Source organism: Notolepis coatsorum (assembly GCF_963971535.1).
Source record: "Notolepis coatsorum genome assembly, chromosome: 1".
Lineage (NCBI taxonomy): Eukaryota > Metazoa > Chordata > Actinopteri > Aulopiformes > Paralepididae > Notolepis > Notolepis coatsorum.
In genome coordinates, this window is record NC_140165.1 from 152,750,998 (window position 1) to 152,766,870 (window position 15,873).

A 15,873-nucleotide genomic window follows, 5' to 3' on the forward strand; every position below is an offset into this window, starting at 1 on the left:
CCATGCCAAAGCTATATTATGTAAAAGGTGAAAGACAGTCTCACATATGCTGATTTAGCAAAATTACATCCAGCCATTTTCGTTTGAAACAACTTTGTCAGGGGAGTGCCATGGTTTCTCCATAGAGCCCCATTGTACTTTTTTAGTACAGCAGGTTGGGGGCAACTCACTCACGTGATTCAGCTGGCGTTGCTGATTGGCTCGAACATGGTATATTTATAAACAAGAAACCCGTTAGGTTAGATAAGTATTTAAGTTTGTTATTGCCTATTTGTTGATCAGAGAGTGTTTTTCCATTTGGCCAATATCACAGTAGATGCGCAATGTTACTCTTTCATCACGTGTGCATGTGTGTTTTTTGTGCTGGCAAATCTGTGTGCAAAGAGCTAAACACGCTTTGCATCCATGACACTATGTGTCCTTGTTAAGAATATAGATCACCATCTGTCATCGCTTGCTTTTCCTCTGAATCGCTATTCTCAGTTGTTTTGCACACAGTTGTCAGTGCATGCTTTCCGACCGTCTGTCTCTCTCTTTCCCTTCAGTTTTCCAAACAAACAGAAATCTTCAGACCCGTCTGCAGCAGCCATGACCTCTGCCCTTGGCAGTAACCTGTCAGAGCTGGACCGGCTGCTGCTGGAACTCAATGCTGTACAGCAGAACGCCCCCTCCTTCCCCACTACAGGTACACACAAGGGCTCTTTGTATTCACTACGACTGGTTACAAAGTAGGGCTTGTTATCTCCATTACTACAGCATTTAACTGGAGATAATCTGTTTATTTCTGTGTCTTGTTTTCCCTTTCTATTGATGTTATCCTTTTGTGTTACGTGCGTTGCCTGAGACCTTAGGAAATGCACTTGACACTGAAATAAACCGGAAACCTAAAAAACATGCCAACAGAAGGTCCTTCAGGACTCTCTACTATGTGCAGGGTTCGCACAAGGTCCTTGAAGTGCTTAAATTGCTCGATTTTTGACCAAAAAAAGTCAACGCCTGGAATTCCTTGAAAACAGCCTATTTTTTAACAAGGTGTTTAAAAGGTCCTTGGAATTCAAATCAACCATTCGCATTGAACGTTTTTTTTCATCCATGATAAAATTGTTCCGAATCAAGAAATACATTTTTTATTTAAAGTGTAACTAATTGTTGGAATTTTATTTTGATTTTTTTAAGATACATTTTTTAGCGTTTATCGCTTTTCCTGGTCAGACATGACCGACAGATACAGTGAGGGTGAAACGGGAGAGAGAGCAGGGGAAGACATTCGGCAAATAACGGCAGGTCCGGGAATCGAACTCTGGTCGGCCGATCCGCGACGCAGTGCGGTACATGGTGTGCTACTGGAGCGCCCCCAAGAGGAAATTGGTTTTAAGCCATACATATTGGATCCGATTTTTTTTTTACCTATTTGAAAGTGAATTGTATCCTTTTTAAATGCCCTTTTAAAATGAAAAATAGTGCTTGGGAAAGTACTTGAAAGTCCTTGAATTTAATTTTGCAATGTCTGTGGGAACCCTGTATGTGTGTGTGCGCGTTATTTGTCAACAGAGGAGGCTGCTCCACCCCTACCCTCCTGCAGCATCACCCACTATGAGAACGGCTGTGGGCCTGACATCACCGTGAGCCCTCCGCCTCAGGAGAAACCAAAGAGGAACGGACCACGGGGGTCAGAGGACGGCCGGCCCACCGTGGAGAGTTTACTGGATGAGCTAGAGGGCTCTGTGCCTTCACCCAGGTAAAGATGGAATACCAATGAAACTATTGATGCGTTTGCGTACAACTCAAATATTTTTAAATACTCTTGTTTAACCTGATGCACAGACTTTACTTGTATGGCAGCAGACAAATATAAAGTCAGGGGCCCAAATGAGAAATCTCATGCTGATTGAAACATACTGCCAACTCTCATGTAGGAGCCCACCATTATGAATTGAAAATGGGGGACCCTGATGTAAACAAGATGAAAGTCTTTCTCTGGTCTGCATCCCCTTAACAATTGTGTGTATTAGGGCGGCTAGGTGGTGTAGTGGGCAAGGCACTCGCCACCAGTGTGGAGACGCTAGGATTCGCGTGTTCGAATCCAGCTCTCCACATTGTTTTCAGTTTAGCTGGTCGTCCGCAGTAATACACATTGGCCGTATTACGGGGAGGGAAAACTGAAGGGTGGGGATCGAACGTTGTGAACAAGCGACTCCTACAAGTCGGTTGGTGCGCCTGCGCAGTAGAATCAGGAAGTGTCGGGGGCAGCGTGAGCCTCCCACGCGTTACTCCTCGACACTGAGAGATCGAGCTGCGCAGGTGAAAAGATGCGACTGCTGTTACCTCAAGTACCGGAGGGGACTTGTGCTATGTATGACTTAGTCCACATTGCAGCCGGCTTGTGGGAGGCAAGAAACAGCGTCCGTGACAGGAGAGGGTTGAATTGGATGATACGAAATTGGGATGGGAGAAAATATAGAAAAATGGGAGAAAAAGTGGATCAAAAAAAAAACAATTGTGTGTATTGAGCTGAGCTGTACTGTACTGTACCCATTCTGCAATCTGTTAATTCAAGTTTTCAATCAATCAATCACCAGAAGTGGGCCTGAAACCAGAATCGGAAGGTTTTTAGACAAAACTGTTTGAATACCTCTGTTAGGAATGTGTTTCGTTTGTGATACATTTTTATTTTGTATTTATTGTTACTTGCATTTTGCAGCCCCACCCCCTCTGCTCTCCACAGTGAGTTGGATACTCCCTCTCAACAGCAGGCCAGGATTTCAGCTTCCTGTGCCACACGAGAGCTTGACGAGCTCATGGCTTCCCTGTCTGACTTCAAGGTAGCAAGCATGTAGTACCAAGTATGATGAAGAGCTCAATTGACCTATCTCAAACCAACAAACCAACGCGACAGTTGTGATTGGAGGATCAACAAAAGAGGGTGGAGTTTGAGATACGTCAATTTACACATGTCGTGGAAAGAGGTCCCTAGTAGCCCCTTCTGTCTTGTTCTGTTTGTATCCCTTTTACATTCTGATCTGATCTGTTTCTCTATCCATTCCTCCTGGTTTCCCCTCTCTACTCCTTCCTGTTTCCTCCTGCTCTCTCTAGCCCAGTTCCTTTGGCTCTATGGTAGATCAGCCTGAAGTCTCCTACACTGCCTCTCCTCAACCTCCAGTCTCCTCCTCCTCGTCTCTCTCTGCCGCGACTCCCACCTTCCCCGGCCTGTCCGACACGCCCGCCTGCGACTCCCCCGTCTTCTCCCTGCCCGCTGGTCTGGAGCTGCACATAGAGGAGGATGGAGGGGACGGCACAGCGTCGAGGCCCCGCCCCCGCCCTCCCCCGAGGAACATGTCCCCGCGCTCTGCGGGCAGCGAGCCAGACTTGGACTCTGTCATAGACGTCTCGGCCACTATGCTGTCATCCCAGCTCAAGTCTCTGGTCGTCCTCTCCCACGCTGCCGGCACTAACTCCAACCAGCCCACAAATATCCAGAGTCCCTCCAACACCTCGACCCCCTCACTGACTTCAATTAGGACGGTCCTGGGCCCCAAGTCCCCTAGTCCCTCCATAGAACTGGTCTCCCCCTCTGTTGGTAAACTATCCCGTGCACCTGGGACTGTCGAGGATTCCGTCCCCTCCTTTCAGGACATTTTGTTGAGTTTCTCTGCCCCACCTCTGTCCAAGAATCTCACTCCTCCTGCCTCTGCCTCCAAGTCTCCCTCTCCTGTCGCTGCTATCACCCTGTCTCTGTCTCCCTCCCCTACCCTCGTTCCTTCTAAAACCTCCTCTACGTCTCCAGTCTGCTCGGTGAAAGCCAGTCTTCCGCTTGGGCACCATCCCCCCCCGATGGAGCCCTCTCTGGATGAAGCTCTTGACAAGCTGCTGGCTATGAGTTTTGCCCAGAATGACACTGCAGCACACATGGGAGCACCACAGATGGAAGCCCCTTGTCTGATCAGAGAGATGGTGCATGAAGAGTCCATCCTACCAGTGGACAGAAGCAACATGCAGCCTGACACGTTCACCAGTGCCAGTACCACAGACGGCTCTATAGACGGAGGCACAGATGGACATGGAGATCTGGACTGGGCTGATGAGGAACTGACCATGTCCCTCCATGACGGATTTGATGGCAGTATAACACCTTACACTGAGAGGCCTTACACAGACGGCAGCATGACCCCACTGACGGAAGCAAGTTGGATGGATGAGTCCATGACCCCTTCCACATGTCCCGGGACGCCTGATATTGCCCTGGACCTGCCCCTTCTGCAGCCTGCCACCATGGACAGAATCTCTGCCTCTGGACATGTATGTCTCTCTGCTCTCTGGCTTGCTCAACACAGGATGTGGTGCTTTGCTGGGTTTTGCTTTGGTAACCTCTAGCCTTTGAGATTGACATGATTTGAACGAACGGTTGGCTATTAATAAAGAGTTTTTGTTCCACTTCTGCTATCTTGTTTGGAAAGGCTCACTCTGGATATACAGTATTATTCAATTGAATTGAACTATCTCATGCCCTGCCCTCTTTTCTTGATATTCCAATCACAACTGTCAGTCTAGCCACAGTTGTGATTGGAGTATCAAGAAAAGAGGAGTGGTTTGAGAGGGGTCAATTTCCACCGCAGTGCCAAATAGCTCACTGACAGGTCGTGCCAGTTTTCAGCATGACTTGTTCAAGTGATTCTAAACCATATTTCCCCGACTCCCAGTCACACGTTGCATCAGATTGGTGTGATGGCTGTTAAACGGACCATGGAGTGACCCTGGTCTGTGTTGAAATGCTGGTTGAGTGAGTGATGGTGGATGGAGTGGTTTGAAGGCATCTGACCTGAGCATGTGAAAATAGCATGGAGTGTGACGCTAAGCCAACTGACTCTCACAGGACATGCCGTTGTGTTTCACTGCATCCTGTGTAACTCTGGAGTGATACTGCATCCTGTGTATAACGCAGGAGTGATGCTGCATCCTGTGTATAACGCAGGAGTGATACTGCATCCTGTGTATAACTCTGGAGTGATACTTCGTTTGACCGGACTGCTGCACGTCAGTTCACTGGTGCTTGGGAGTGGGTCATAGAAATGCTAAGGATGTACGGTGCTCCCCGTTCCTGCAGCTAAAGTCAGTGATTAGGCGCACAAAGGAGATTCCCAATGTGCACCCCATGTTCCGAGACGGCCTCCTGCGCAGGAAGGTGGGCCCCATCATCGTCAACAAGAACAGCTCTCAGGACCGCCTCATAGAGGAGCTGCAGGGAAAGCTGGGGATTGGCCGCGCGGAGCGCCGACGCAACAAACAGGCTGACGACTGGCTCACAGAGGGCGTCATTGTCATGTCCAAACCCCAGCGATTCCGTCCCGACGGGGCTGGAACCGAGGTGGACAAGGTTGGCCTCAATACGCGGAATAAATCCGTAATATCCCAGATATTATTCATGTCCCATTGATTCAGCTTCAGTGTTTTCACTCCTCTGCTCCCCTTCTTCTTCCCTGTCTCTCCTTCCTCAGATCATAATTCCCCCAGAGTCACCCATCCCTCAGAGAAAAGTCCTCCCCCCTCCCATGTCTCCTCCCCCTGCCCCCCGTCACCCCCCCATCATGGAGGAACCTCCTGTGAGACATCCCCCTATTCCCACACCGCCACCTCTTCCACCCCCCTCTCCCCCTCCACATCCCTTTCACATGTACCAGCCCATTCCTGCTCCCCCTCGGCGGACTTTTAAACCTCCACCCCAACGAGCCCCCATACAGCCTCCCACCCCTAAGCCAGAGCCCCCGCCCCCCGTCTACAAAGCCCCAACCCCACCTCCACCTCCCGTGGAGCCCACACCACCACCAATCCCTCCCAAAGTTCTGGTGTCGGTGGGCTGCCAAACAGAGTACGACCCCATCTTCCCTCCAATGCAGGCATGGATCTCTGTCTCTCTGTTTCTGATGCACTTAAGACTCTGTTTCCTTTTCCCCCTTTTCTATTTTCTGACCAATTTCACTGACCTCAGAATTGAATTGACCTCAAGCGACTCACCCTTTTCTTGATCCACCAATCGCAACTGTTTCTTATGGAAGCGACAGTTGTGATTGGAGGATAAAGAAAAGGGGGCAGGCTTGATATAAGTCAATTGTACATTGTGCAGTAAGTTTGCATGTTCAAATAGTTCTGTATGAAGGCATGTGGCACCCTCTTCATCTCTTTTCCTAGTATTCACCCTTCTAACCTTCACAGATTATGGCTCAGGGGAAGGGTGGGGTTCCTGGAGGCCCCCCAACCCAGGTCAACAAGCTGGACAACATGCTAGGTAGCCTGCAGTCTGATCTCAACAAACTGGGTGTGCAGACTGTGGCCAAAGGAGTGTGTGGGGCCTGCTGTAAGCCCATCGTGGGGCAGGTGAGAGGCTTAAGCATCTTCATAAGATCAACAATTAAATTAAACGTCATCAGAATGTGCATGCCAAATGTGTATACGGTTTCTCTCGTTATGTGTAGGTGGTGACTGCCATGGGGCGCACGTGGCACCCTGAGCACTTTGTGTGCACACACTGTCAAGAGGAGATAGGTTCTAGGAATTTCTTTGAGCGTGATGGGCAGCCCTACTGTGAGAAAGACTACCATAACCTGTTCTCCCCACGCTGCTACTACTGCAACGGACCTATACTGGACGTCAGTGAAACACATTGTATTTCACATAAATTATGCCATCGCTGTATCGCAGCCTTCTCATGTCTGTTTTTCTTACGATATACAATCAAATGGGTTATTGTTTACACTCTGCTTACACTGAATGTTCTTTTCTTGCTTGTACAGAAAGTCGTGACAGCGTTGGACAGAACATGGCATCCTGAGCACTTTTTCTGCGCTCAGTGTGGCTCCTTCTTTGGCCCAGAGGGTGAGAGTTTTTCTGTACATTAATTGGCCCATATCAATGCATTAACTAATAATTGTGATGATTTTGAAATGTGTACTGTGTAGATTCAGTCACACACACAATTACATGGAATATGCAGATTATGCACGTAATTTAGCGTATTTGACATGGTCCAGCAATGCGGACCCTGTGGACTCCACCAGTAAATTACATGCTTTATACCAGGTAATTGTGTGGGGTTGAGTCTACACGGTATCTACACGGACAGTGAAAAGGTATGGACCTATCTCAAACCCTGCCCTCTTTTCTTGGTCCTCCAATCACAACTTTGTTTCTCTGAGGGAAGCAACAGTTGTGATCAGAGGATCAAGAAAAGAGGGTGGGTTTGAGATGGGTCAATTGGCACTGGGACAGCTTCATTGGGCAGTTTAAGGACCCGGGAGCCTGACCGGTGCTAATATTACAGATATTGTTGATGGACCTCTAATTCTATCCTGTGTTTGCACATGTCACCATATATGAACAATAACATATTCACCATGGTAAACTCATTGTGTGCCTTCTGTGTCCACTGAAGGTTTCCATGAGAAGGATGGGAAGGCGTATTGCAGGAAGGATTACTTTGACATGTTTGCGCCCAAATGTGGTGGCTGTGCCCGAGCCATTCTGGAGAACTACATCTCGGCGCTGAACTGCCTTTGGCATCCTGAGTGTTTTGTCTGCAGGGTCTGTACAGTGTATTTCTGTTGTGCCTGTGTTCAGATGTTCTGTACATATCATAATATAAGGTGCAGTCACTTGTTGGCCAAGCTGCAAAGCTCGAACACGTAATAATTTTCACCTAAAGAAAGGTTGTTTATAAACCCAACTCTTACCTTAACACATTGACCGCCAGCAGCAGGGGGCGCTGATCCCCCTTCATCGCCAGGTCTTTATTCAATGGATATAGTTTTAGACTGCGACATTTGCGAGTGCTTAAAAATATATCTTATATTATATCTATGGGTCTAATAATACCGTCGACTGTCAGTGAGTTGCTTCCAGTCAACATGCCCAAAACAGATTGTTTTTTCATCCGTACATTTCCGTTTTATACCATTTTGAATAGAGTATGGTTTGGGTGCTTTTGAGTAATTCCAGGAAATAGATGAGAAAAAGGCATTTTACTGTAATCCAGTCATCACATTGTAATTTTTCAGCTGATTATCTAATCATCCTGAAATCAACGCTAGATTATCATTATTATATCTCGTTGTGCATACATGAAATGACCGTCGTAGCGGGGCGCTCGCCCCCCCCCCCCCCCCCCCCATCGCAGTCAGCGGTAATAAGCACATATACTTACACACAGATAGCTGTGATCGCTGTTACTGTTCGATTTGTATAGAACTGGCTCGCCTGAGTATTTAAACCCCGCCCGCCCGGCTCAGATCGGCTCCTAAAACACACCAGCCCATTTTCAATGAGATGCAATAATTCCGCATGGCAGTATTTATTTTATTTATCCAGGAATGTCCCATTGAAGATCTCTTCTTCCAGGGAGTCCTGACCAACACGGCACACAACAAGTTTCAACATAAAACAGGGCATTAAACAAAAAAAACATACAATTCAAATATAAATACAGAAGGCCATTTGTGCAATGGCAAGGAGCATAATCAGATCAGCAATAGCATCAGGTAAAACAGTTACGTTTCATGAAGGGCTAATCGTAGCATACCTTTAAAAGCATTCACAGTAGGAAGTGCCTCTAGACAAAGTTTTACTTGCAGCGTATTCCATAAAAAGGGAGCATAGTGGGAGAATGCAGCTTTACCAAGCTCTGACTGCATCAAAGGAATATTTAAAAGCATCCCATTTGCTGCTCGTCTGGTATTAAAAAAGCAAGTATAAAAGGACAGAAGTCTGGAGATATATAAGGGCAGCTTACCTAGCAATGACTTAAGGATAAAAATCAACATGTGTGATTGTCTTCTTTGGTACAGAGAGGACCATCCTAAGGACTTATACAAAGTGCAGTAGAGGGCGGTGTTGACCATCTGCCAGCTCAGACAGGGTCTGAAGGGTATACCAGAGGCTGCAGCTATGAATTATGAATAGATATAGCAAATAAACGAAATAACGATCCCAAAAACGAATTAACTTGTTTCTGGCGCTGAACGCATGGCGGGCAATAGCGAATTAACTCGTTTCTGGCGCAGATTGTGTTAACAGGTTCAGCGCCAGAGGTCGCTGTGGGCGTATATGCCATGTGTGCCAGTGCTTTGTTCAATGGGGATAAATGCTGGTGTTTGCAGTGCTAAAACTATATTAAATATTATAGCTATGGATCTAATAACATAGTCGATTGTCATTGAGTTTCTTCTGGTCAAGATGCAACAAACGGATAATTTTCATCCATACATTTCCGTTTTATACCGTGGTGAATATGAGTATAGTTTTAGAGTGATTCTGTGTAATCCCAGGAAACGCTGCCGAACAGCGTTTTACTGCATTTCATTATAAATCGTGCCATTTCTCGCCTGGATCAATAATCAATCTGAAATCAAGATTATCGGTATTATGTTTCATCATGCATGCATGAAAGGGTGGGGGGGAGGTCATTTTTCTATGCTTTGATCGCCACCAACGGAATACGCTACACAGTACATTACAGACACACGCTCAGATCGCGGGGAAAGAATTATCGGATCAACGCAAGATTGATAACATATAGTCCTTACCTTGTCTCTGATGTACTGCAAAAAGAATAATCCGGGGACTTCCGGTTTTGAGATGTGTGGGTAGGCTATCATTGAGAGAGCTCCCGGTCAAACAATATCGAAAAAGTGAAGTAAAACTGTCTAAAACAAAATAAAAAGTGACAATTCAAGGATATAAGAGAAAAGGAAGGATGACTACGAGAAAGAGAGAGGACCCCAGAAGACGTACAAACACTGCAGGAAAGATCTCGACACGAGGAAATGGCGGAAGAGGTAGCTCAGGCGAGCGTGACACAGGTAGACTGAGACGTGGAGCCCGCCTGGGTAGCGAAGCTACAAGCGAACATGCTAGCCAGCGTACAAGAGCTACGGGCTGACATACAAGCTAACGCAAAGGCTATCCAAGCTGCACAAGATAGCATACAAGCTAACACGCAGAACATGCAAGCTAGCGTGTTGACTAGCCAACAGGCTAACGCAACAGCTAACCAAGAGCTACAAACAAGCATACAAGCTAGCATACAGGCTAACGCAATGGCTATCCAAGCTAGAACGCGGATCATCCAGGGCAGCATCGATGGACTCAGGGAAGAGTTGGAGAAGGGTCGGGGAATACAAGCTAACGTGGCGTTGGACCGCAGCGAGGCCTGGCCGGAGAAGGAGCTGCAAACTAACAAGGAAGTTAACAAGATGAATGTGACGCAGCAAGTGATACAAACTAGCGTGGCGGTGGACCGCAGCGAGGCCTGGCTGGAGCTGGAGAAGGAGCTGCAAGCTAACATGGAAGTTATCACGATGAAAATGAAGCAGCAAGAGATACAAGCTAACGGGACGTTGGAACGCAGCGAGGCCTGGCCGCAGAAGGAGCTGCAAGCTCAAATGGAAGTTAACATGATGAAAATGAAGCGGCAAGGGATACAAGCTAACGGGACGTTGGACCGCAACGAGGCCTGGTTGGAGAAGGAGCAGCAAGCTAACATGGCCAACACGCGGACTGGACTTGATGCAAAGCGGGGTGTTCGGAGGAGCATGGAGGCTGGTTCGGGAGAGGCGAAATGGATGGCCCCCGGGGGAGGAACAGGGAGACGCTGGATACAATCGGACCAACCAGAACTCGGGCACCAAGGTCGGCCGGACCATCCGCACACGAGATGCAGGCGCGGTGGCCGACCAAGCCGGCCGAGATACGAGCACGGAGGCCACACACACCAATCGGGATCCAAGCACCGAGAACAACCGGTCCAGCCAGAACTCGAATAACGAAGTCTCACTAGGGTGACCAGGTCAAAATGGTTCAGTCGCAGGACAGCAGCACTGCTTTTGCGGGACAATGCGGGACACGTAGGTGAAAAAATTTAAATATATTTTAATTTTTTTATTTTATTGCTAATTAAAATTAAAGAAATTTATTTATTTAAATGCCTTTATTTCATATTCGACGCAGACGGTAGGCTATATATAGCACATTTTGTTATTAATCTTATTAAACTGTATAGATGCTTCACCAATCACCTTCTCAGCCGCTACTATGTCACCAACATCTTTATTTAATCACACTTTCATCATTAAGCAGGTAACCATCAATCTTGGTATCCAAGCTGATAAAATCACTCCATTAATAGAAAGAGCAGGAGCTAAGTCTTTTCAGCCATCTTTTCCTGAGCATTATCAGCAGTGAAGTGTAGAAGAGAGGAGACGGAATGCGATGGTTGATCTTCACAATATAATCTTTTTATTGTGAATAGCGGATCACTCAGTTGCTCATAGCAAACAAAGGGTGAGACCCAAAGTCTCCACAAACCCTATATAACGTAAAGAAAAGGCGAGACAGCACAGTCTCTGCAATATGTGTCTGGTGAACCCACACAATTTTTTAAACAATGCAGATTTTAAAACAATAAAGCCATAACCATGTATGTAAAAATACTTAACATATGTTAACTTAACTGTTAACTAAATTACAACCAATATAGACGGCAGATTAATTATCTACAAACTGATTTGAATGGTGGTGTGGATAACACGACTTGACACGATCATGTCCCAGAACAGAGCGGGACTCAAGCCGTCAACACGGAGCTGCTGCTGCTGCACGAGAGAGCAGTTCAGCACCTTGGACGTGACAAATGCACCCATTTCATTGGCTGTCACTCTGTTAGACCTACACGGCTGGCCCCGCAGGGGTAGAGGACGGTGCGTGTTTCTTCTGACTCACTCGAGTGACACTGACACACTTAATTGGAGCGAGGCATTAAATTAACAACATTTAAAAAAAAGAAATAATAATAATATAATCTTTGAATTGCGGGACATTGTTCTGTTGTAGCGGGACAAACGTCCCATTATCGGTTTCGCGGGACAGGTGGGCACCCTAAGTCTCACACACCAAGCACGACTCGAGCACTGAGGTCATACACACCGACCAAGACTCAATATGCATATAATTAGATAGTGAATGGCGGTTATGATTCGAGACACATGGCAGACAACACACAGACCACTGGGAATACAGACAAGGTAAACACATTAGTTGGGAAAATTGGGACTTGATTCGGGACATATAATACAAATAACACGTACTGGACTAAACTGGAGACACTAGCACACATGACACACAGCTAAGAGGACGGGGAACATTTGGAATCACATTCGGAGACCTGGCCGGGAGCTCTGGAAATGTACGGTCATATGAAGGATAAAAATTCAAATAAAATGTTGGACAATAATAGGGACATTGGAGAACCCCCACAGGGGATATCTCCGTCGTTATAGGAGGGGCCCTCTCCAGGAGAGCCTTACCCCTCCAACCCGCCAACGGGGGTTAAAAAGAATTACCTGGGAAGTGCCAATATTCTTTAGTCTTCTTTTATATTATTTCTTCAGAGTTATGTTAGAATAGCAGTTGCTTTAAATGTGCACATGGACAAATATGAAGGACAAGAATTCAAAATGTTGGACATGAAGAGAAGCTTGGAGAACCTTCTTTTGGAGGTATCTCCGTCTCTGGGGGGGGGGGCTTCTCCAGTGGGAGGGCTGATCTGGTCTCCGGGCCGGGGGGGCACGGGGCCTGGGGGGTCGGGGGGCCATTGAGGCGTGGTGCTTAGGCCTTCTGCGGACCTGGGCTTGGGGCTCTCGGGGGCCTGGCGGTCGGGCGGGGGCGGGTGGGGGCTCGGGGTGCTCGGCTCCGTGCATGGTGGACCAAGATATGGGGGTGTTCTGTCTCTCGGGGAGGAGGGCGCGAGGGAGGGGTTTCTCTCGGGGAGATCAGAGCGGCTGGGCTTTGCCCGGCGGGGCCCTGTGTGTTGGGGGGTCGATGGGCGTGGGGTGGGGCTCTCGGGGGCATGGGAAATAGCGGGCTTGGCTCGGTGGGGGGGAGTCCCCTATCCTTTCCTCTACTGGGCCTGGCCCAATTGATTCAAGGGACCCGTGTCGCTGGGGGCCCGGCTGCAAGCGCAGCGGCCTGGGATATGGGGGGCTCCAATGGGCTTAACTCAGGGGGGGGGGGGGGTGTACGGGGGTCTGGATGGCTGAACGAGGCCATATTCAAGGGACCCATGTCTGTATGTTATGTTATGGATGTCACTGTAAATATTGTGTTGTATGTCTATAAATGTTAAATACAAATTTAAGTAAAAAAAATAAATAAAAAAGAATCCAATTATCTGATCGCCATTCCAAATACTGATCGCGATCGTGTTTCCAACGTAATCCACCAAAGAACACGAACCGGGGGGGGCCCGACCCTTGTTGATGCATGTGTTATAAGCACTTGTCTTGCCGGAGTATTTAGACCCCGCCTGCACGCCGCAACTCGGCCCAGACAACAAGCCACATAGTTTCAAATAGCGGCTGCAAGGTGTTAGGCGGTGGTATTGGACATTTGCGATCTCAGACCCATTCATAACATCAGGCTGGATGGATGAATTATGAAGGGAAATATCGAATAAAAGAAATAGCGATGGGGGGACTTCCGGTATGCCAGCAGAGGGCACAGACGCATAAGAAGCCGAGCTCCCGGGCAAAGTGAATTTCAAACACTTAACAATTCAAAGAAAACATTCAACCAAGACAGAAAGGTAGATGAGTGGGAGAAAGAAAGGGAAGGACCGGAAAAAAAGAAAAAAAAACATTCAATAATTTGGAAAACGAGACGACAAAAGGACCCGACACAGAAGCTGCAAAAAGATTAATCCAATTCCTGATCGCCATTCCAAATATTGATCGTGTTTATTGATCCAACGTTATAGTCCGAAACGCATAATCGAAAGCTGCTCCGAGCCTCTCCAGTGAATGTGGTAACAGAAACTGCTTGCCAGAGATGGGGAAACCCTGGACCGGACTTTTTTTCTGATGCACATGGCCACTCAATCCAATCCAATGATGTGCATTACCATCCGGGAGACGATAGGCGGCGGTATTTGCCCTTTTCGAGCTCAGAGCCATTCTCAATGAATGATCAGGCTGGATGGATGAAAAATGTATGGATATCGCTAATAAAAGAAATAACGGTTAAATAACGATAACTCGTCATTGGCACTCAACGCATGGCGAGTTAGGACGAGAAATCTCGTCGTTGGCACTCGAAGAATAATACATCCACAGAGCTTTTAGAAAGGTGCGCAATAAAAGTATTGCTTTCCCCCCAAAAGATTGTTGATTCATTAATCATTTGAAAAATGTTTGCAGGTCCAAAATTAATATAATTGTTTACATGTTGCAGGTGTATCCCCTCCCTACTTCCCATTTCCACACTTGGAATGCACCTGATTGGATAAATGATATGTTGGTGCTCTGGTGCGACATCTAGTGGCGGAGTGTTATCTATAGCACCTTTAACCTGGCCATAATCTTTTCTCTCTCTTTCTCTTTCTCTCTCTCTCTCTCGTGTGACTGCAGGAATGCTTCACTCCATTTGTGAATGGGAGTTTCTTTGAGCATGACGGTCAGCCCTACTGTGAAGTGCACTACCACGAGCACCGCGGCTCCCTCTGTTCCGGCTGCCAAAAGCCCATCACTGGCCGCTGCATCACCGCCATGGGAAAGAAGTTCCACCCGGAGCACTTTGTCTGTGCCTTCTGCCTCAAGCAGTTGAACAAGGGCACCTTCAAAGAGCAAAACGACAAGCCCTACTGCCAGGGATGCTTCGTGAAGCTGTTCAGTTAGGGAGGAGAAAGTGAAAAGTTTTCAGCGCAGATAGTGTGAATCAGATGGATTGTGTATGTATCTAAGAGGGCTATGTGTATTCTGATGATGGCATTGTGTAAGGTTGAAGAGTGTGTGCGCGTATGTGTGTGTGGAGTTAAGGTGGTATATGCAGGAGATTCCAGCCTTCTCCTCATCCCCTGGAGTCTAATGGGACAGTTTTTGTTTTGTTAAGGCCCAGGCCTGTCGACCCTTTCTGTGATTCTGAGAATAGTGTGTTTTTAAAACCCATATTAGTCCATCTTTACCTTCTTTTTTCTTTTCTTTTTGTATAGAGATGGGTTAAAAGCTTACTGAACACTGTAGGAACACATGAAATACTATTTGCTCACTGGTTGAGTGTCTCTTTTGAAAACTGTTTCAGAATTCAGAATGGGGAGCAGTTGACCTGTTGTTGTTTTTTATCATGATATACAGCCTTTTTCCACTTGGTGTAGGGCTTTTGGAGAGTCTCGTTGCCCCCCCCCCCCCCCCCCCCCCCAATAGTGTAAAGGAGAACAGAACAGATGGATTAACTCATGATGTCATTGTAGCCTTGACTGGAAATAGGCTGTCGGTAATCAAGATTTATTTTTGTACTTGTGGAGAACATGGCAGTGTCTTCAGACCCTTATGAACTCAATCACACGAGGCCTGGAAGAAACGCCCTTCTTATCCTCTGCCATAGCCATTAACGCCCCCCCCCCCCCCCCCCCTGATTACAAATACAGTTAGCTGCATGAAAAAGTATTGAGATGGGCGAAATAATTGATTGTTTTCCCTTTGTGCTGATCAAACTTTTCAAAATAAAACAAAAGACTGAGGTAAAGGTTCAAAATGTCTGCTTTCAATTCATGTGGCTTTATTGAACCCACGTGTTGAACTGTATCAGAGAGAGTTCACCACACTCTTCCGTAGTAAAAATGGACAGGAAAAGAATCACTGAAATGTCGCCTCTTATATTTATTTTCACATAATGTGATGGTGGTGATTTACACTGTATATCTTCTTTGAAACCTCAGTGACTGGTCCTGAATGTCAACCACACACCCCACACTGTGCTTGATTATTCTGATGGGGAATCCGTTGTACACTCTAGTTAAGTGACGTTACTATGTATTGAGGCAACTTGGTCTTGGCTTTG

The 15,873-nt window shown here is 47.0% G+C and overlaps 1 protein-coding gene across 1 annotated transcript in view; it reads left to right on the forward strand.

Annotated features, from left to right (window-relative positions):
• Positions 1 to 15,567, forward strand: part of pxnb (paxillin b) — a 45,132-nt gene extending 29,565 nt beyond the window's left edge. Inside the window, exons 4-11 of the mRNA XM_084315547.1 lie at positions 546 to 685; positions 1,552 to 1,738; positions 2,702 to 2,822; positions 6,208 to 6,369; positions 6,468 to 6,641; positions 6,786 to 6,867; positions 7,424 to 7,572; positions 14,445 to 15,567. Of these exons, the coding sequence (XP_084171673.1) occupies positions 546 to 685; positions 1,552 to 1,738; positions 2,702 to 2,822; positions 6,208 to 6,369; positions 6,468 to 6,641; positions 6,786 to 6,867; positions 7,424 to 7,572; positions 14,445 to 14,711 (1,282 nt within the window). The 3' untranslated portion in view covers positions 14,712 to 15,567. The remainder of the gene's footprint in view (positions 1 to 545; positions 686 to 1,551; positions 1,739 to 2,701; positions 2,823 to 6,207; positions 6,370 to 6,467; positions 6,642 to 6,785; positions 6,868 to 7,423; positions 7,573 to 14,444) is intronic.
• The last annotated feature ends 306 nt before the right edge of the window (positions 15,568 to 15,873 follow it).